The following is a 13,503-nucleotide window of genomic DNA, read 5'->3' as shown; positions in this document are numbered from 1 at the left end:
TATCTAGTCATGATGAAGATGTATCAGGCAACAAACAGCTATGTTACTATTCCAGCTAACATTACAACTAGTCAGTAGTCCAGCTTATCACATAAATAGATATACAATAACACATGACTATATAAAAATTGTCAGTTTATAGTTTTACACAAATGTGCATAGACATTATTTCATAAACAACATAGTTGTGAGATGCAATAAAACTTTAGACGTAATTGTATAAGCATTCCTTTCCCTCTCCAGAAAAAGCCTGGTGGGGCCAATCCTCCTCTGAAAAGAAACAAATTACTATACATGTTTATTTAAAAAAAAATCCTCATGAGTAAAAGGCAAAACTTGCACCTTGATAAATTGATCCTGCATTGTGTACAATATTTTAAAAGCTTTTACTTTATAATATGAATGAATATTTGTATTATTTTAATGCAGCATTTAAGAATAGAGCAGTTTTGGTGGTGACAGGGTTCAAGTATCACTTAATACTTCAACGTAATCATGACTATATTAAACAAACTTTCAGAAGATATAGGCATGTATTGGAGAAGAAACAGATCAGAATTGTCAAAATGTCAACAATTGGATTCAGCTAATGAAGGATAAAACCAAGGCTGAATTCAAAATGGCAGAAAAAGCATTAATACTACGATGCTATTTTAAATTGCGCTCAAGTTTAGGTTTTTGAGTATTTAATAAGGATAACTGAATCAATGAGAATCACACAGCTGCATAATCTCTGACTGGAATGAACAGGTCTGGAGAATCATGAGGGTTTAATTAAGAGGCAGGGACTATCCTTAATTAGCTGAAACCTGAAGAGTACAAAAAGACCAAATGCCAGCATCTCCACAGTGTGCTTAGCTGTTCAATCATGGCTGTAAGTTTGTTGTTGGCTGAGCTTTTAGCACTTTGTGCTCTCTGTTTTGCTGTTCCTCAGTGGAGTAATTTGCCCCAGAGTTCTCAAGCTCTGATGCTTCAAAATGCTAACCAGCAGGTTAAGCAGCCGGTTCAACAACAGCCAGCCAGCCAGAAGGTTCAGCAGCCAGTTCAACAACAGCCACCCAGCCAGTGGCTTCAGCAGCCAGTTCAACAGCAGCCACCCAGCCAGAAGGTTCAGCAGCCAGTGCAACCACAGCCACCCAGCCAGTGGGTTCAGCAGCCGGTTCAGCAACAGCCACCCAGCCAGTGGGTTCAGCAGCCGGTTCAGCAACAGCCACCCAGCCAGAAGGTTCAGCAGCCAGTGCAACAACAGCCACCCAGCCAGTGGCTTCAGCAGCCGGTTCAGCAACAGCCACCCAGCCAGTGGCTTCAGCAGCCGGTTCAGCAACAGCCACCCAGCCAGTGGCTTCAGCAGCCGGTTCAGCAACAGCCACCCAGCCAGTGGCTTCAGCAGCCGGTTCAGCAACAGCCACCCAGCCAGTGGCTTCAGCAGCCGGTTCAACAACAGCCACCTAACCAGCAGTTTCCACTTCAGAAGCCGGTGGCACAGACAGAGCCCATTGATAAGTGTACTGTAGCTGATTATGATCAGATCCCATGTGGACAACCTGGGATCAGTGGTGCTGAGTGTAACGCTATCAACTGCTGCTTTGATGGACAGCAGTGCTTCTATGGAAGAGCAGGTAAGCATTCCCAGGCTTATTCTGTTGCCTGTAACTTGGCTCAGCGTTAACCAGCTCTTGTACCTTGTTCTAGTGACTGTCCAGTGTATTCGAGATGGTCAGTTTGTGGTAGTGGTGGCTAGAGATGTTACTGTGCCTCAACTGAGTCTGGATTCGGTTCGTCTGCTGGGTGGAAGTGACCCACCTTGCGCTCCTGTGGATTCCACACCTTCCTTTGCTATATACCAGTTCCCTGTGACCGCATGCGGCACGAGTATGATGGTGAGCAGTTGCTTCTGGCTCTATTCTGCACCGCGTACGATTTGACTGGACGTTAACAGTGTGGCTGTTTACAGGATGACAGTGGATATGTGGTGTATGAGAACAGAATGACCTCCTCATACGAAGTTGGCGTTGGACCACTTGGATCCATCACGAGGGACAGTCACTTTGAGTAAGTGGTCTATGACTGGCTAAGAATGATCTATGACCAGTGCTACAAGCTGATTGTCTGTCTCTGTCCAGGCTTCTCTTTCAGTGCAGATACTCTGGAACATCTGTGGAAGCTCTGGTTGTGGAGGTCAATTCTGTTCCTCCACCTCCACCAGTAGCTGCTCCTGGACCTCTCAGGGTGGAGCTCAGACTGGCCAATGGCCAGTGTGTCACCAAGGGCTGTGCTGAAGGTTAGTACTGTGTCCCATGTGTCTCCAGTTTGCAGCGCTTTCTGGTAAAAGCCTAGTTTTGTTCCTCAGGGGATGAGGCCTACACGTCCTACTACAGTGACGCTGATTATCCCGTCACAAAAGTCCTGCGGGAGCCTGTGTATGTTGAAGTGCACATTATGGAGAGGACTGACCCCAACATTGTCCTGATGCTGGGACATTGCTGGGCGACCTCCACCTCCAGTCCACTCAGTCTGCCCCAGTGGGACCTTCTGATTGATGGGTGAGCGTACAGCTGACTATATCCAGTTGGTGTGCAGGGAGACCTTTTCTGACCTTCTTTCCCTTTCAGATGCCCTTACCAGGATGACCGTTATCTGACCACGCTGGTTCCAGTAACTGGATCATCTGGTGTGCAGTTCCCGACCCACTACAAGCGCTTTGTTGTGAAGATGTTTACGTTTGTAGATCCAACCTCACTGGCTCCACTGCAGGAAACGGTATGCCCCCGCTTTACCAGTGTTTCACTGAGCCTCTTGACATAATCTCTACTCCTGCTTTGCTTCTCAGATCTTCATCCACTGCAGTACAGCGGTGTGCCATCCGTCTTCTGGCTCTTGTGAGCAAAGCTGCACCAGGAAACGTGAGGGCTTTTTTTTTTTTTTTTTTTTTTTCTCCCTTCCCTTGAGAGAATTTGCTCTGACACACTTTCCCTTTCAGGAAGAGACACCCGTGTCGAGGCTCTCGCTAGTCAGCAGACTGTGGTTTCTAGTGGAGAAGTTACTGTGGTCATGTGAATGTAGTATTTAATAAACTTTGGACCACAAAGACTTGTCTCTTGGTCTTGACTTGGCTCTGCAGAATCTAGTATGCCATGCCGTTTTTTTTGTACTAAACTGAGGTTCTACACCTCATCTAACCTCCAGTTAATGGGTGTAAGTCCTAAAACTTAGGATTGTAAAATTTTTCTACGCTTCCATGTTTTGGTTTAGAAGAGGATTCTTGAGTTGTGTACTTGCAATTTAATTGCACCAAACAGACTTGGAGACCCTTCAAGTCTGGTAATGTGCCACAAGGATCTGTTCTAGGCCCTCTTTCAAGATTAATGGTTCCCCTTGGTGTTTGAAAATACAGGGTTATCTTCAGCTGTGTCTGAGACAATGACTTAAATGGCAGGAAGGTATTTTCTGAACCTTATTTTGGGCAGGCTGAGGCAGTGACTTGTGACCCTTCATGATAACCAACTTTTTTTTTGTGTGTAATACAACTTGAATCATGCTAAGGCATTTCCACTAAGGCCAGGTTTTGTAGTCTGCTCCATGTGGCTCCAATAGTACTAACAGTACCAAGACACATCTTTTCTTATCTATGTGTGGAATTCCTCCAAGATTTAAGGAACAATACAGTATCTAGAGTTTTTGACAAGGGAGATTTGTAGTTGGGTCTAGAAGTCTTTGGGGTCAAGATTTTATTCACAAAGGTTTTGGGACATATGACAGAAATAGCCAAGTTGATGGAATTGGGTTTAACAAGTTGTTTAGATGTAACATTTTATACAGTCTCAATGGCTGGATGTCTGAGTGATGCCCGTAGAATAAGATTTCAGGAACAGACCTGACCTGTTGAAGAGATGGTCTTCATCCCTCCTGGGGTGGTGCCGCTCCTCTCTAGAAATATGGCACAGTCTTTTAAAGCTTACGCTTGACTAACTAGGGCCCAGGTCAGGAAGCAGACATAGTGGCTAAACCGACCGTCTGCTAGCTGTCTTAAGTTTATAATACAGAGAAATGATCAAAGTTGGTTTGCTGAATATCAGATCCCTTTCTGTAGAAGCACTTTATATAAATGATTTGATCAATGATCAGAACCTAGAATTGACAAACTATGCTAAAACCAGATGAATACATTACTTAAAATGAGTCTACTCTCCAAAATTACTGCTATAAAAATTAGCTACATCTAATAGGTAAAGGGGGAGGTTATACCAATATTCTCAGCTGTCAAATTGTGTACAGGACTTAATTTGTGTGTGTCTGGTTTCGGTGATCTGTCCACAGTGCTCATCTAGGTGTTCTGGTCTCCGATGAAGTTCATCTCTTGGTGCTGATCCACCATCTGATCTGGATACAAACTGAGAAACAGAATAAAAAAGAAACAAGTCTAATATTAGGGTAGATACCATTCTACATTGTGTGTTGTGGGGAGTGTTCCTGGTTTCCGGCTGGTCTAATTAATGCCGCCTAACAATCATTTTAAGGGATTTGAATAATAGTGTATTAGCGTGTTGTGTAGGCTAGGTCAAAAGAGTGCAAAAAACTGACAGAGTGTGTCTGCCTCCCGAAGAGTGTTAGGGAGATTGTTCCAGAGTTTGGGTACTAAAGAGGAAAAGGATCTGCCCCCCACACTTGATTTGGATATTCTAGGTATTATTAAACAGCCAGAGTTTTAAGAACGCAGTGGACCTGCAGGACTATAATGTGATAAGAGCTCACTCAAATATTGAGGAGCTAAACCATTCAGGGCTTTATAAGTAGTTAACAAGATTTTAAAATCTATTCGATGTCTGCCAATGCAGTGTTGACAGAACCAGGCTAATAAGGACTCTAGCTGTATGAATTAATATTTCTGCATTAGATGTTGAAAGCATAGTTTGTAATTTGGATATTTTTAAGATTGAAAAACAGTTTTACAGATGCTAGAAACATTGTTTTCAAAGGAAAGATTGTTGTCAAGCAGCACACCTAAGTTCCTAACTGATGAAGAATTAACAGAGCAGCCATCAAGTGTTAGACTGTGTTCTAGATTATTAGTTGTGGGGTTTTTAGGTCCAATAATTAGCACCTCTGTTTTTTCTGAATTTAGCAAGTTACTCATCCAGTTTTTTTATATTGACCGTGAATTCTGTTACTGTACTAATTTGGTGTGTATCACCGGGCTGCAACTGAAATATACAGCCGAGTATCATCAGCATAGCAGTGAAAGCTAACAACATGTCTCCTGATAATATCTCCTAGAGGTAACATGTAAAGTGTTAACAGCCCTAGTACTGCGCCTTGAGGTACTCCATATTTCACTTGTAAATGATATGATACCTAGTCATATGCTACAAACTGATAGCAATAAATACAATTTGAACCTTGCTAAGGCGTTTCAATCAATTAACCACTTTTATTTATATAGAGCTTTTAACAATATAGATTGTATCAAAGTACTAATGCCAACATAGTTTTCTAGTCTATTCAAGAGAATGTTGTGATCGATAGAATTGAACGCTGTGCTAAGATTTAATAGCACTAATAACGAGATGCAACCACGCTCAGATGATAGAAGCAGGTCATGTGTAACTAATGAGAGCAGTCTCAGCATTATGGTATGCCTGAATCCTGATTGAAAATCCTTGCAGAGACCATTTTTTTCCTAAGAATGAACATAGGATACTACCTTTTCTAGTATCTTTGACAGAACATTCGAGATTAGTCTGTAATTTACAGAAAAAGCCTTTGGGGTAAAGAGGTGGTTTCTTAATGAGAGTCTTTTTGGGGACATATCCCCAAATGACATTGAATTAATAACAGTCAGAACAGGATCTATGACTTCTGTAAGTAAATCTTTTAATAGTTTGGATGGAATAGAGAGTGTATCATAAGTGTTAGAAAAAGAGTGTGTAGTTTCTGTTTTGTGCTTTGTTGGATATGCTAAAGAATTAAGATAAGTCAGGGAGATTACTTAGAAAGCACTCTTTTGTGGTGGAAGTGATGGTTCTTCTACACTTGTATTAAGGTGCAGAGTTTACGGTTTTAGCTATACAGAGTTCACACAAATAGTAATCAGAAATGTCATCACTTTGCTGCAGAATTTCAACCATACACTAAAAAAAATCAGTAAAAATACAGTAAAAACTTCTGTTTTTAACTGAAGGAATTTTCTGTATTTTTAGTTTACAGGTGTTTTTCCGTAATTTTTATTGACGCATTGCATTGTGGGTGCAAGATCCTTGTGGCGCAAACGGCGTGAGTGAGAAACAAACGCCATTAATACACAGACTACTTCATTCAGTTTCCGGAGAAGGTTAGCATTTAGCATTTCTAAGGTAAAATTTAAGTTTAGGATTTAGTTTTTGTTCTTTACAGTCTTTAGTAATGCCAATGTTGTATTTAGGTGCTATATCTTATTAGTTTGTTGAGACCTGTTGAGTTTAACTTATTTGATTCCAGATTCAATTTAATTGGTATTTGTGGAGATAATGTGAATATGTGACTGTGCCCTTATATTTCAGTGTTTTATTAGACTAACTTATTGTGGGTGCAAGAAACCTGTGGCGCGAATCGCGTGCAGGAGAAGTAAACGTCATCAACACGGATTACTTCATCCGGAGAAGGCTTAACAACCCTGAGGTAAAACATTAAGTTTTGGATTTAGTTATTGTTCCTTTCTTTATTTTATGTAACACAACCTGTGTTAGATCCGTTGAGTTTAACTTAATGTAACCGTTTTGCATATCCTCACTCAGTGATTTGATTCTGATTTCATTGGTATTTGTGGAGATAATGTGAATATGTCACTGTGTCCTTACATTTTTAGTGTTTTATTAGTCTAATTTATCTATTGGTAACGTCAAGGGTTTTTTTAGTATTGTTACAAGACATGAAGTCTAGTGCACAAGTTCAGTGCGATGATTACAAATGTGATTTTAGTTCAATAAACAAGTTAATTAAGATACTTGCTTTTTCAACAACATATTGCTTGTTTTTGCTCTATTTCGCCAACAAAAAACATTACAAAGCCAGCCACAGCACTCTTTTCCTTCCTGAATGAATCAACAGTTTAAATGAATCGTTCAGTCGTTATTACTGCCACCTACTGGCGGATTATTTTTTATTTAAATAATTTCAAATGTCATCATCCAACATTTTGTTTAATAACAAACCATGTAGGCATTGTAAAATTAGGCCTTCATAAAGTTAAATAAATATGCAGATTTAAGCTTCAGGATAAATTTACACCACCAAAAATCTAGGTGATGCTAAATTCTAAACCTTGTCTGCGTGTTAATCTTTCTGTGTCATTAATTTCTTTACTTGTGAAGTTAATCTAGTATTCATTTCTTTCAGAATAAATCCAGGGGGGTATTCCAGAAAGCAGGTTATGTGACATACCTGGGTATGTTTAAGGGTAAGTTCGTGGATAACCTCAACTTTCAGTTCCAAAAACGGAGGTAACTTTCTGGGTATGTATGTAACCATAACAACTGACTCTCTGAAGATAACCTGCTCGGGAGCAGGGTATGTTTCAGAGTAACTTCGTTTCAGAAGGTTGGTGAGCATGGCGTGCCCTTTTGAGGAAGATCCTGTGGACGTAGAAGCACAACTTATACGAGGTTTTTTTCGTCGGGAGAGAGTTATAAGACCACGTATTGACGTGTTTGCAAAACCCCAATGAATATTTGAAAGAGCGTTATCGTTTTTCAAAAGATTCCTTAGTTTATTTAACACGTCTTTTAAAACCATGTCGTAAATGTGACAAACCGCGGTTCTGCGCTTAGCACAGAAAACATTTTGTGCATAGCACTTAGATTTTTTGCGTCTGGCCATTTTTTGTACAGTGTGGGCGATTCGGAGCATGTGGGAAAGGCAACTGTATGTCGAGCCGTTCGTTCAGTATGTCTGGCACTTAAACAGTTCTTACCCACGTTTGTACAGTTCCCTGACCATAAACCTCTGTTTATTATTAAAGACGAATTCCACAGAGTGGCAGGTTTGTCCTTTGTAGTAAAATCTATGATGCATATTTAATCATATTATTGATATCTATACATGTATTCATTATGCACGCACACACACTTCATACTTCCATAACTTTCTGTTTCAGGGTTTCCAAATGTAATTGGGTGCATTGATGGCACTCACATTCCTATTAAAGCTCCATCAATAAATGAGGGAGACTATGTTAATAGGAAATCTGTTCATAGTATCAATGTGCAGGTAACAACTTAACTTTTTCCCTTCTTAAAATCATTAAAGTCATTACTTTTTCCACTACATAGGTAATATGTGAGGCTACCCAAATAATTACCAATGTCGAGGCAAAGTGGCCAGGATCTGTGCATGATGCCAGAATTTTCCGCGAGTCATCATTATGCCAGACATTTCAGCAGGGTATGTTTTACTTTATACATTTTTTAATTTTTTCCTTTTTACTATATTTGTGTTGTACACTTCAATCATTACAGGACAGTACAACGGTTACTTGTTGGGGACAGAGGATACCCTTGTCTGCCCTATTTAATGACACCCTACCCTGAACCTGAGCCTGGACCACAGACACGCTTTAACCTGGCTCACAGCCGAACATGGGCCAAGGTGGAGATGACTATAGGGATCCTCAAATCTCGGTTTTCAGTGTCTGCGTGGGCTCCGGGTTAGTCCAGAGAGGGCATGTGACATTATAGTGGCTTGTGTTGTGCTTCACAATATTGCCACTATAAGAGGAGAAGCCACCCTCCTTGTATTGAGGAAGATGGCCCAGAGGAACACCTACAGACTCTACAGGCCAACAGAGACGGGAGACTTTTGAGAGACAGGATCTGTCAAAATTACTTTTATTAGTTTTTGCACTGGTCTGCCAGGCACTTCATTTCTTTATTTTCTGGAAAAAAAAATAAAGTAAAATTCAATACAAAGGTTTTTTTTTTTATGTTGCTTTATACATACACAGATATACATACACCCAACACTTTTATCATGCAACAGATTGTTGTGACAGAATATTCAGACAAGTTCTCATCTTAAGGCGATGCTCCAGTAATTCAATTTCAAGTGCTGCTTTTTTAACGAGGAGCCTTTTCTCTTCCATTTGAAGCTGTATAAGGTCCATCTCCATGTCACTTTTCCTTATTTGTTTTTGAAGATGGACCTTATACAGCTCCTTTGCTGGCAACTAGGAAAGGTGGAAAAAATGTAAGAAATGAGATTGTTTGGTCAGACAATATAATTAAAATATGGACAGCTGGACACAAATTGTTACCCTGCTTAGATTGTGTGCTGAGGTTGAAGGACCCTCATCTGTGGGCAAACCCCTAGGTATGTACTGTGAAAGGACAATGACAGTTTGTTACTCTAATGCAAAAAGGGGCAATACATTATAATGGTATGCATCATACCTCCGTGGATCTACCAGCATTTTCCACTTCTGTCACAGCAGATGTGGTCTCTTCATCGTCATCTTCATCCTACAGGAAAAATATTCAAGTATACATTATCTGAAAAAAAAACAAAACCTAAAAGCAACTAAAGGTACCTGACAACAAATCACTTACAACTGTGACAGACTGTGTTCTTTCTGGAGAGTCCAATAATACAATCCAACCATCAGTGTCTATAAGAATAAACCCATAAAATTCTCAATATTATCAAAGAAAATAGTACATGAAGAGCAACATGTCAGTCTAAAATCACAGTAGCCTATACATCATATGCAGTTAAATAAAATAAGCCTACATAAAACATTTATCTTGTTCAAAAAGCTATTAAAGCCATTGAGAGTCATTTATTAGGACAAAAAAATAAAACAAATCATAGAGGTAAACTCACATTGCACCATTTTTTCACCATCACTTGTGGTGCATGCTGTGTGTGATGAACTGCCCCCTGGAATGCCAGCGACCACTGGTCGCCCTTTATTAAGGGACAGAGCCAGCTCCTCAGATGGGGTGAGGGGAGGTGGTGGTGGGCCCCCACCAGTTAGACGGGCTTCAGTCTTCTTTCTATTAGCTACATGACTGAATGAATATACTAAATCCTGTTATAATAATAGTTCAGTAATTGTGTAATCAAATATTACCTTTTTGCAGAATGTTTTTGTGTTTCATTTTGACTTGGCTTAAACTTCTTGCGGCTCCAGAAGGATTACACCTTATTTAATAAGAAACATACATTATTATTTTAAACTAAACACATAAATGGCAGCAAAAGTAAATGCTTTCATAGTGATATAACATTCAAAAGGATGTATAAATCATACGTCATTATAATAAAACGGGACGCAATACCACATTTGTAATTTAATATACTCACGCATTCACTCTGTCGGTTATTTTTTGCCAAGCCAACTCTTTTGCTTTCGCTGATGCAGCTGTATTACTTCTTTTTAATATTATTGGCTTTAACTCCTCATAAGCATGCATTAAAACCTCCAACTCCGCCTCTGTGAAATACGCCGCTCTCTTTTTTTGGCTTTGAGTTTCCATGGTGACTCGTGAAATCGGCGATCCATTGAAAATGTCTTTCTACATGCACCGTGCACGCGCACTAACTCTGGGTAACCAGTTGGAGGTTGATTAAGCTAACTCTTCTCAGGTGTTTTGGAACCGACATACTCATGGTATGCCTGTTTGGGGTAAATCAACCCAGAGGTTATGATTTATCAAATGGTAAGTTAACCAAGCTTTCTGGAATACCCCCCAGTTCTACCCCTGAAACCTATGTTATTCTGTGGGAACCACTTAAACATCCAGCTGAAAAGAAACAAGTTACTATACATGTTTGTTTAAAAGATTTGAGCTGTTTTATTTTCTCATGAGTTAGAGGCCACCTTGATAAACTGATTCTGCTTTGTGTGCAATATTTTAAAAGCTTTTACTTTATAATATGAATAATTGTTATTATTTTAATGCAGCATTTAAGAATAGAGTGGCTATTGTGGTGACAGGGATCAAGTATCACTTAAAGCTTCAACGTAATCATGACTATATTAAACAAACTTTCTGAAGATACAGGCATGTATTGGAAAAGAAACAGATCAAAATTGTCAAAATGTCAACAACTGGATTCAGCTAATGAAGGATAAAACCAAGGCTGAATTCAAAACGGCAGAAAAGCATTAATACTACGATGCTTTTTTAAATTTCGCTCAAGTTTGGGTTTTTGAGTATTTAATAAGGATAACTGAATCAATGAGAATCACACAGCTGCATAATCTCTGACTGGAATGAACAGGTCTGGAGAATAATTAGGGTTTAATTAAGAGGCAGGGACTATCCTTAATTAGCTGAAACCTGAAGAGTACAAAAAGACCAAATGCCAGCATCTCCACAGTGTGCCTAGCTGTTCAATCATGGCTGTAAGTTTGTTGTTGGCTGAGCTTTTAGCACTTTGTGCTCTCTGTTGTGCTTTTCCTCAGTGGAGTAATTTGCCCCAGAGTTCTCAAACTCTGATGCTTCAAAATGCTAACCAGCAGGTTAAGCAGCCGGTTCAACAACAGCCACCGAGCCAGTGGGTTCAGCAGCCGGTTCAACAGCAGCCACCCAGCCAGCTGGTTCAACAACCTAACCAGCAGTTTCCCCTTCAGAAGCCAGTGGCACAGACAGAGCCCATTGATAAGTGTACTGTAGCTGATTATGATCAGATCCCATGTGGACAACCTGGGATCAGTGGTGCTGAGTGTAACGCTATCAACTGCTGCTTTGATGGGCAGCAATGCTTCTATGGAAGGGCAGGTAAGCCTTCCGGGGTAATTCTGTTGCCTGTAACTTGACTCGGTGTTAACCTGCTCTTGTACCTTGTTCTAGTGACTGTCCAGTGTATTCGAGATGGTCAGTTTGTGGTAGTGGTGGCTAGAGATGTTACTGTGCCTCAACTGAGTCTGGATTCGGTTCGTCTACTGGGTGGAAGTGACCCACCTTGTGCTCCTGTGGATTCCACACCTTCCTTTGCTATATACCAGTTCCCTGTGACCGCATGTGGCACGAGTATGATGGTGAGCAGCTGCTTCTGGCTCTATTCTGCACCGCGTACGATTTGACTGGATGTTAACGGTGTTGCTGTTTACAGGAGGACAGTGGATATGTGGTGTATGAGAACAGAATGACCTCCTCATACGAAGTTGGCGTTGGACCACTTGGATCCATCACGAGGGACAGTCACTTTGAGTAAGTGGTCTATGACTGGCTAAGAATGATCTATGACCAGTGCTACAAGCTGATTGTCTGTCTCTGTCCAGGCTTCTCTTCCAGTGCAGATACTCTGGAACATCTGTGGAAGCTCTGGTTGTGGAGGTCAATTCTGTTCCTCCACCTCCACCAGTAGCTGCTCCTGGACCTCTCAGGGTGGAGCTCAGACTGGCCAATGGCCAGTGTGTCACCAAGGGCTGTGCTGAAGGTAAGTACTGTGTCCCATGTGTCTCCAGGTTGCAGCGCTTTCTGGTTAAAGCCTAGTCTTGTTCCTCAGGGGATGAGGCCTACACGTCCTACTACAGTGACGCTGATTATCCCGTCACAAAAGTCCTGCGGGAGCCCGTGTATGTTGAAGTGCACATTATGGAGAGGACAGACCCCAACATTGTCCTGATGCTGGGACATTGCTGGGCCACCTCCACCTCCAGTCCACTCAGTCTGCCCCAGTGGGACCTTCTGATTGATGGGTGAGCGTACAGCCGACTATATCCAGTTGGTGTGCAGGGAGACCCTTTCTGACCTCCTTTCCCTTTCAGATGCCCTTACCAGGATGACCGTTATCTGACCACGCTGGTTCCAGTAACTGGATCATCTGGTGTGCAGTTCCCGACCCACTACAAGCGCTTTGTTGTGAAGATGTTTACGTTTGTAGATCCAACCTCACTGGCTCCTCTGCAGGAAACGGTATGCCCCCGCTTTACCAGTGTTTCACTGAGCCTCTTGACCTAATCTCTGCTCCTGCTTTGCTTCTCAGATCTTCATCCACTGCAGTACAGCGGTGTGCCATCCGTCTTCTGGCTCTTGTGAGCAAAGCTGCGCCAGGAAACGTGAGTACTTTCTGTAACGCTAGCTTTGCTTAATCTATGGCTACTTGTTGGATCTCACTCTTTCCTCCCTTTTTCCTATTTCCACTCAAGGAAGAGCTATTGCTGTGACAACTGACAGTGCTGTGGTTTCTAGTGGAGAAATGAGACTGATTCCATGACTGCACAACATTTTAATAAACTATTAAAGACCTTAAACTGTCATTTATTTTTGTACAGAGCCACTTTAGTTCTCAGAGTTTTGTAGAGGGCTTGATGATTCCATGTGTCTGAATTGACTTTAAAAATGTACAATTAAGCTCCTTAACTGAATTCTCAAATGGGCCCCCTCAACATTTACCAATGGGGGAAATCTGCAAGCGTCTTTGTTACCGAAGTTGGGTGGGTCAACTTTAACCATAAAATGGACACTCATTAGTGCAAACACTCAAATGTGTTTGGGATCCAAATGAATATTTGAAACTGAGTTT

The 13,503-nt window shown here is 41.2% G+C and overlaps 2 protein-coding genes and 1 pseudogene across 2 annotated transcripts; all 3 read left to right on the top strand.

Annotated features, from left to right (window-relative positions):
* Positions 1-839: 839 nt before the first annotated feature.
* Positions 840-3,088, top strand: LOC122324575 (zona pellucida sperm-binding protein 4-like). The gene is made up of 8 exons (XM_043219107.1): positions 840-1,619; positions 1,693-1,880; positions 1,955-2,052; positions 2,124-2,281; positions 2,351-2,543; positions 2,613-2,760; positions 2,831-2,903; positions 2,981-3,088. The coding sequence occupies exons 1-8, from the start codon at positions 869-871 to the stop codon at positions 3,055-3,057; spliced, it is 1,686 nt and encodes a 561-aa protein (XP_043075042.1). The 5' UTR covers positions 840-868; the 3' UTR covers positions 3,058-3,088.
* A 4,456-nt stretch (positions 3,089-7,544) lies between these two features.
* Positions 7,545-9,339, top strand: LOC122325521 (annotated as a pseudogene).
* Positions 9,340-11,340: 2,001 nt separating this feature from the next.
* On the top strand, positions 11,341-13,231 carry LOC122324579 (zona pellucida sperm-binding protein 4-like). The gene is made up of 8 exons (XM_043219110.1): positions 11,341-11,753; positions 11,826-12,013; positions 12,088-12,185; positions 12,257-12,414; positions 12,484-12,676; positions 12,746-12,893; positions 12,964-13,036; positions 13,127-13,231. Exons 1-8 carry the CDS (start codon positions 11,372-11,374, stop codon positions 13,192-13,194), a joined length of 1,308 nt encoding a protein of 435 aa, XP_043075045.1. The 5' UTR covers positions 11,341-11,371; the 3' UTR covers positions 13,195-13,231.
* The last annotated feature ends 272 nt before the right edge of the window (positions 13,232-13,503 follow it).

Source organism: Puntigrus tetrazona, chromosome 20 (assembly GCF_018831695.1).
Source record: "Puntigrus tetrazona isolate hp1 chromosome 20, ASM1883169v1, whole genome shotgun sequence".
Lineage (NCBI taxonomy): Eukaryota > Metazoa > Chordata > Actinopteri > Cypriniformes > Cyprinidae > Puntigrus > Puntigrus tetrazona.
This window is presented reverse-complemented; position numbering and strand designations above follow the sequence as displayed.

Excerpts from the sequence above, each read along its gene's own strand:
- LOC122324575 (XM_043219107.1), top strand. The coding sequence starts at position 869 with ATGGCTGTAAGTTTGTTGTTGGCTGAGCTTTTAGCACTTTGTGCTCTC. Across the intron at positions 2,544-2,612 it reads TGGGACCTTCTGATTGATGG|ATGCCCTTACCAGGATGACC; the intron begins GTGAGCGTACAG and ends TTTCCCTTTCAG. Across the intron at positions 2,904-2,980 it reads GCAAAGCTGCACCAGGAAAC|GAAGAGACACCCGTGTCGAG; the intron begins GTGAGGGCTTTT and ends TTTCCCTTTCAG.
- LOC122324579 (XM_043219110.1), top strand. The coding sequence starts at position 11,372 with ATGGCTGTAAGTTTGTTGTTGGCTGAGCTTTTAGCACTTTGTGCTCTC. Across the intron at positions 12,894-12,963 it reads TGGCTCCTCTGCAGGAAACG|ATCTTCATCCACTGCAGTAC; the intron begins GTATGCCCCCGC and ends TTTGCTTCTCAG. Across the intron at positions 13,037-13,126 it reads GCAAAGCTGCGCCAGGAAAC|GAAGAGCTATTGCTGTGACA; the intron begins GTGAGTACTTTC and ends TTTCCACTCAAG.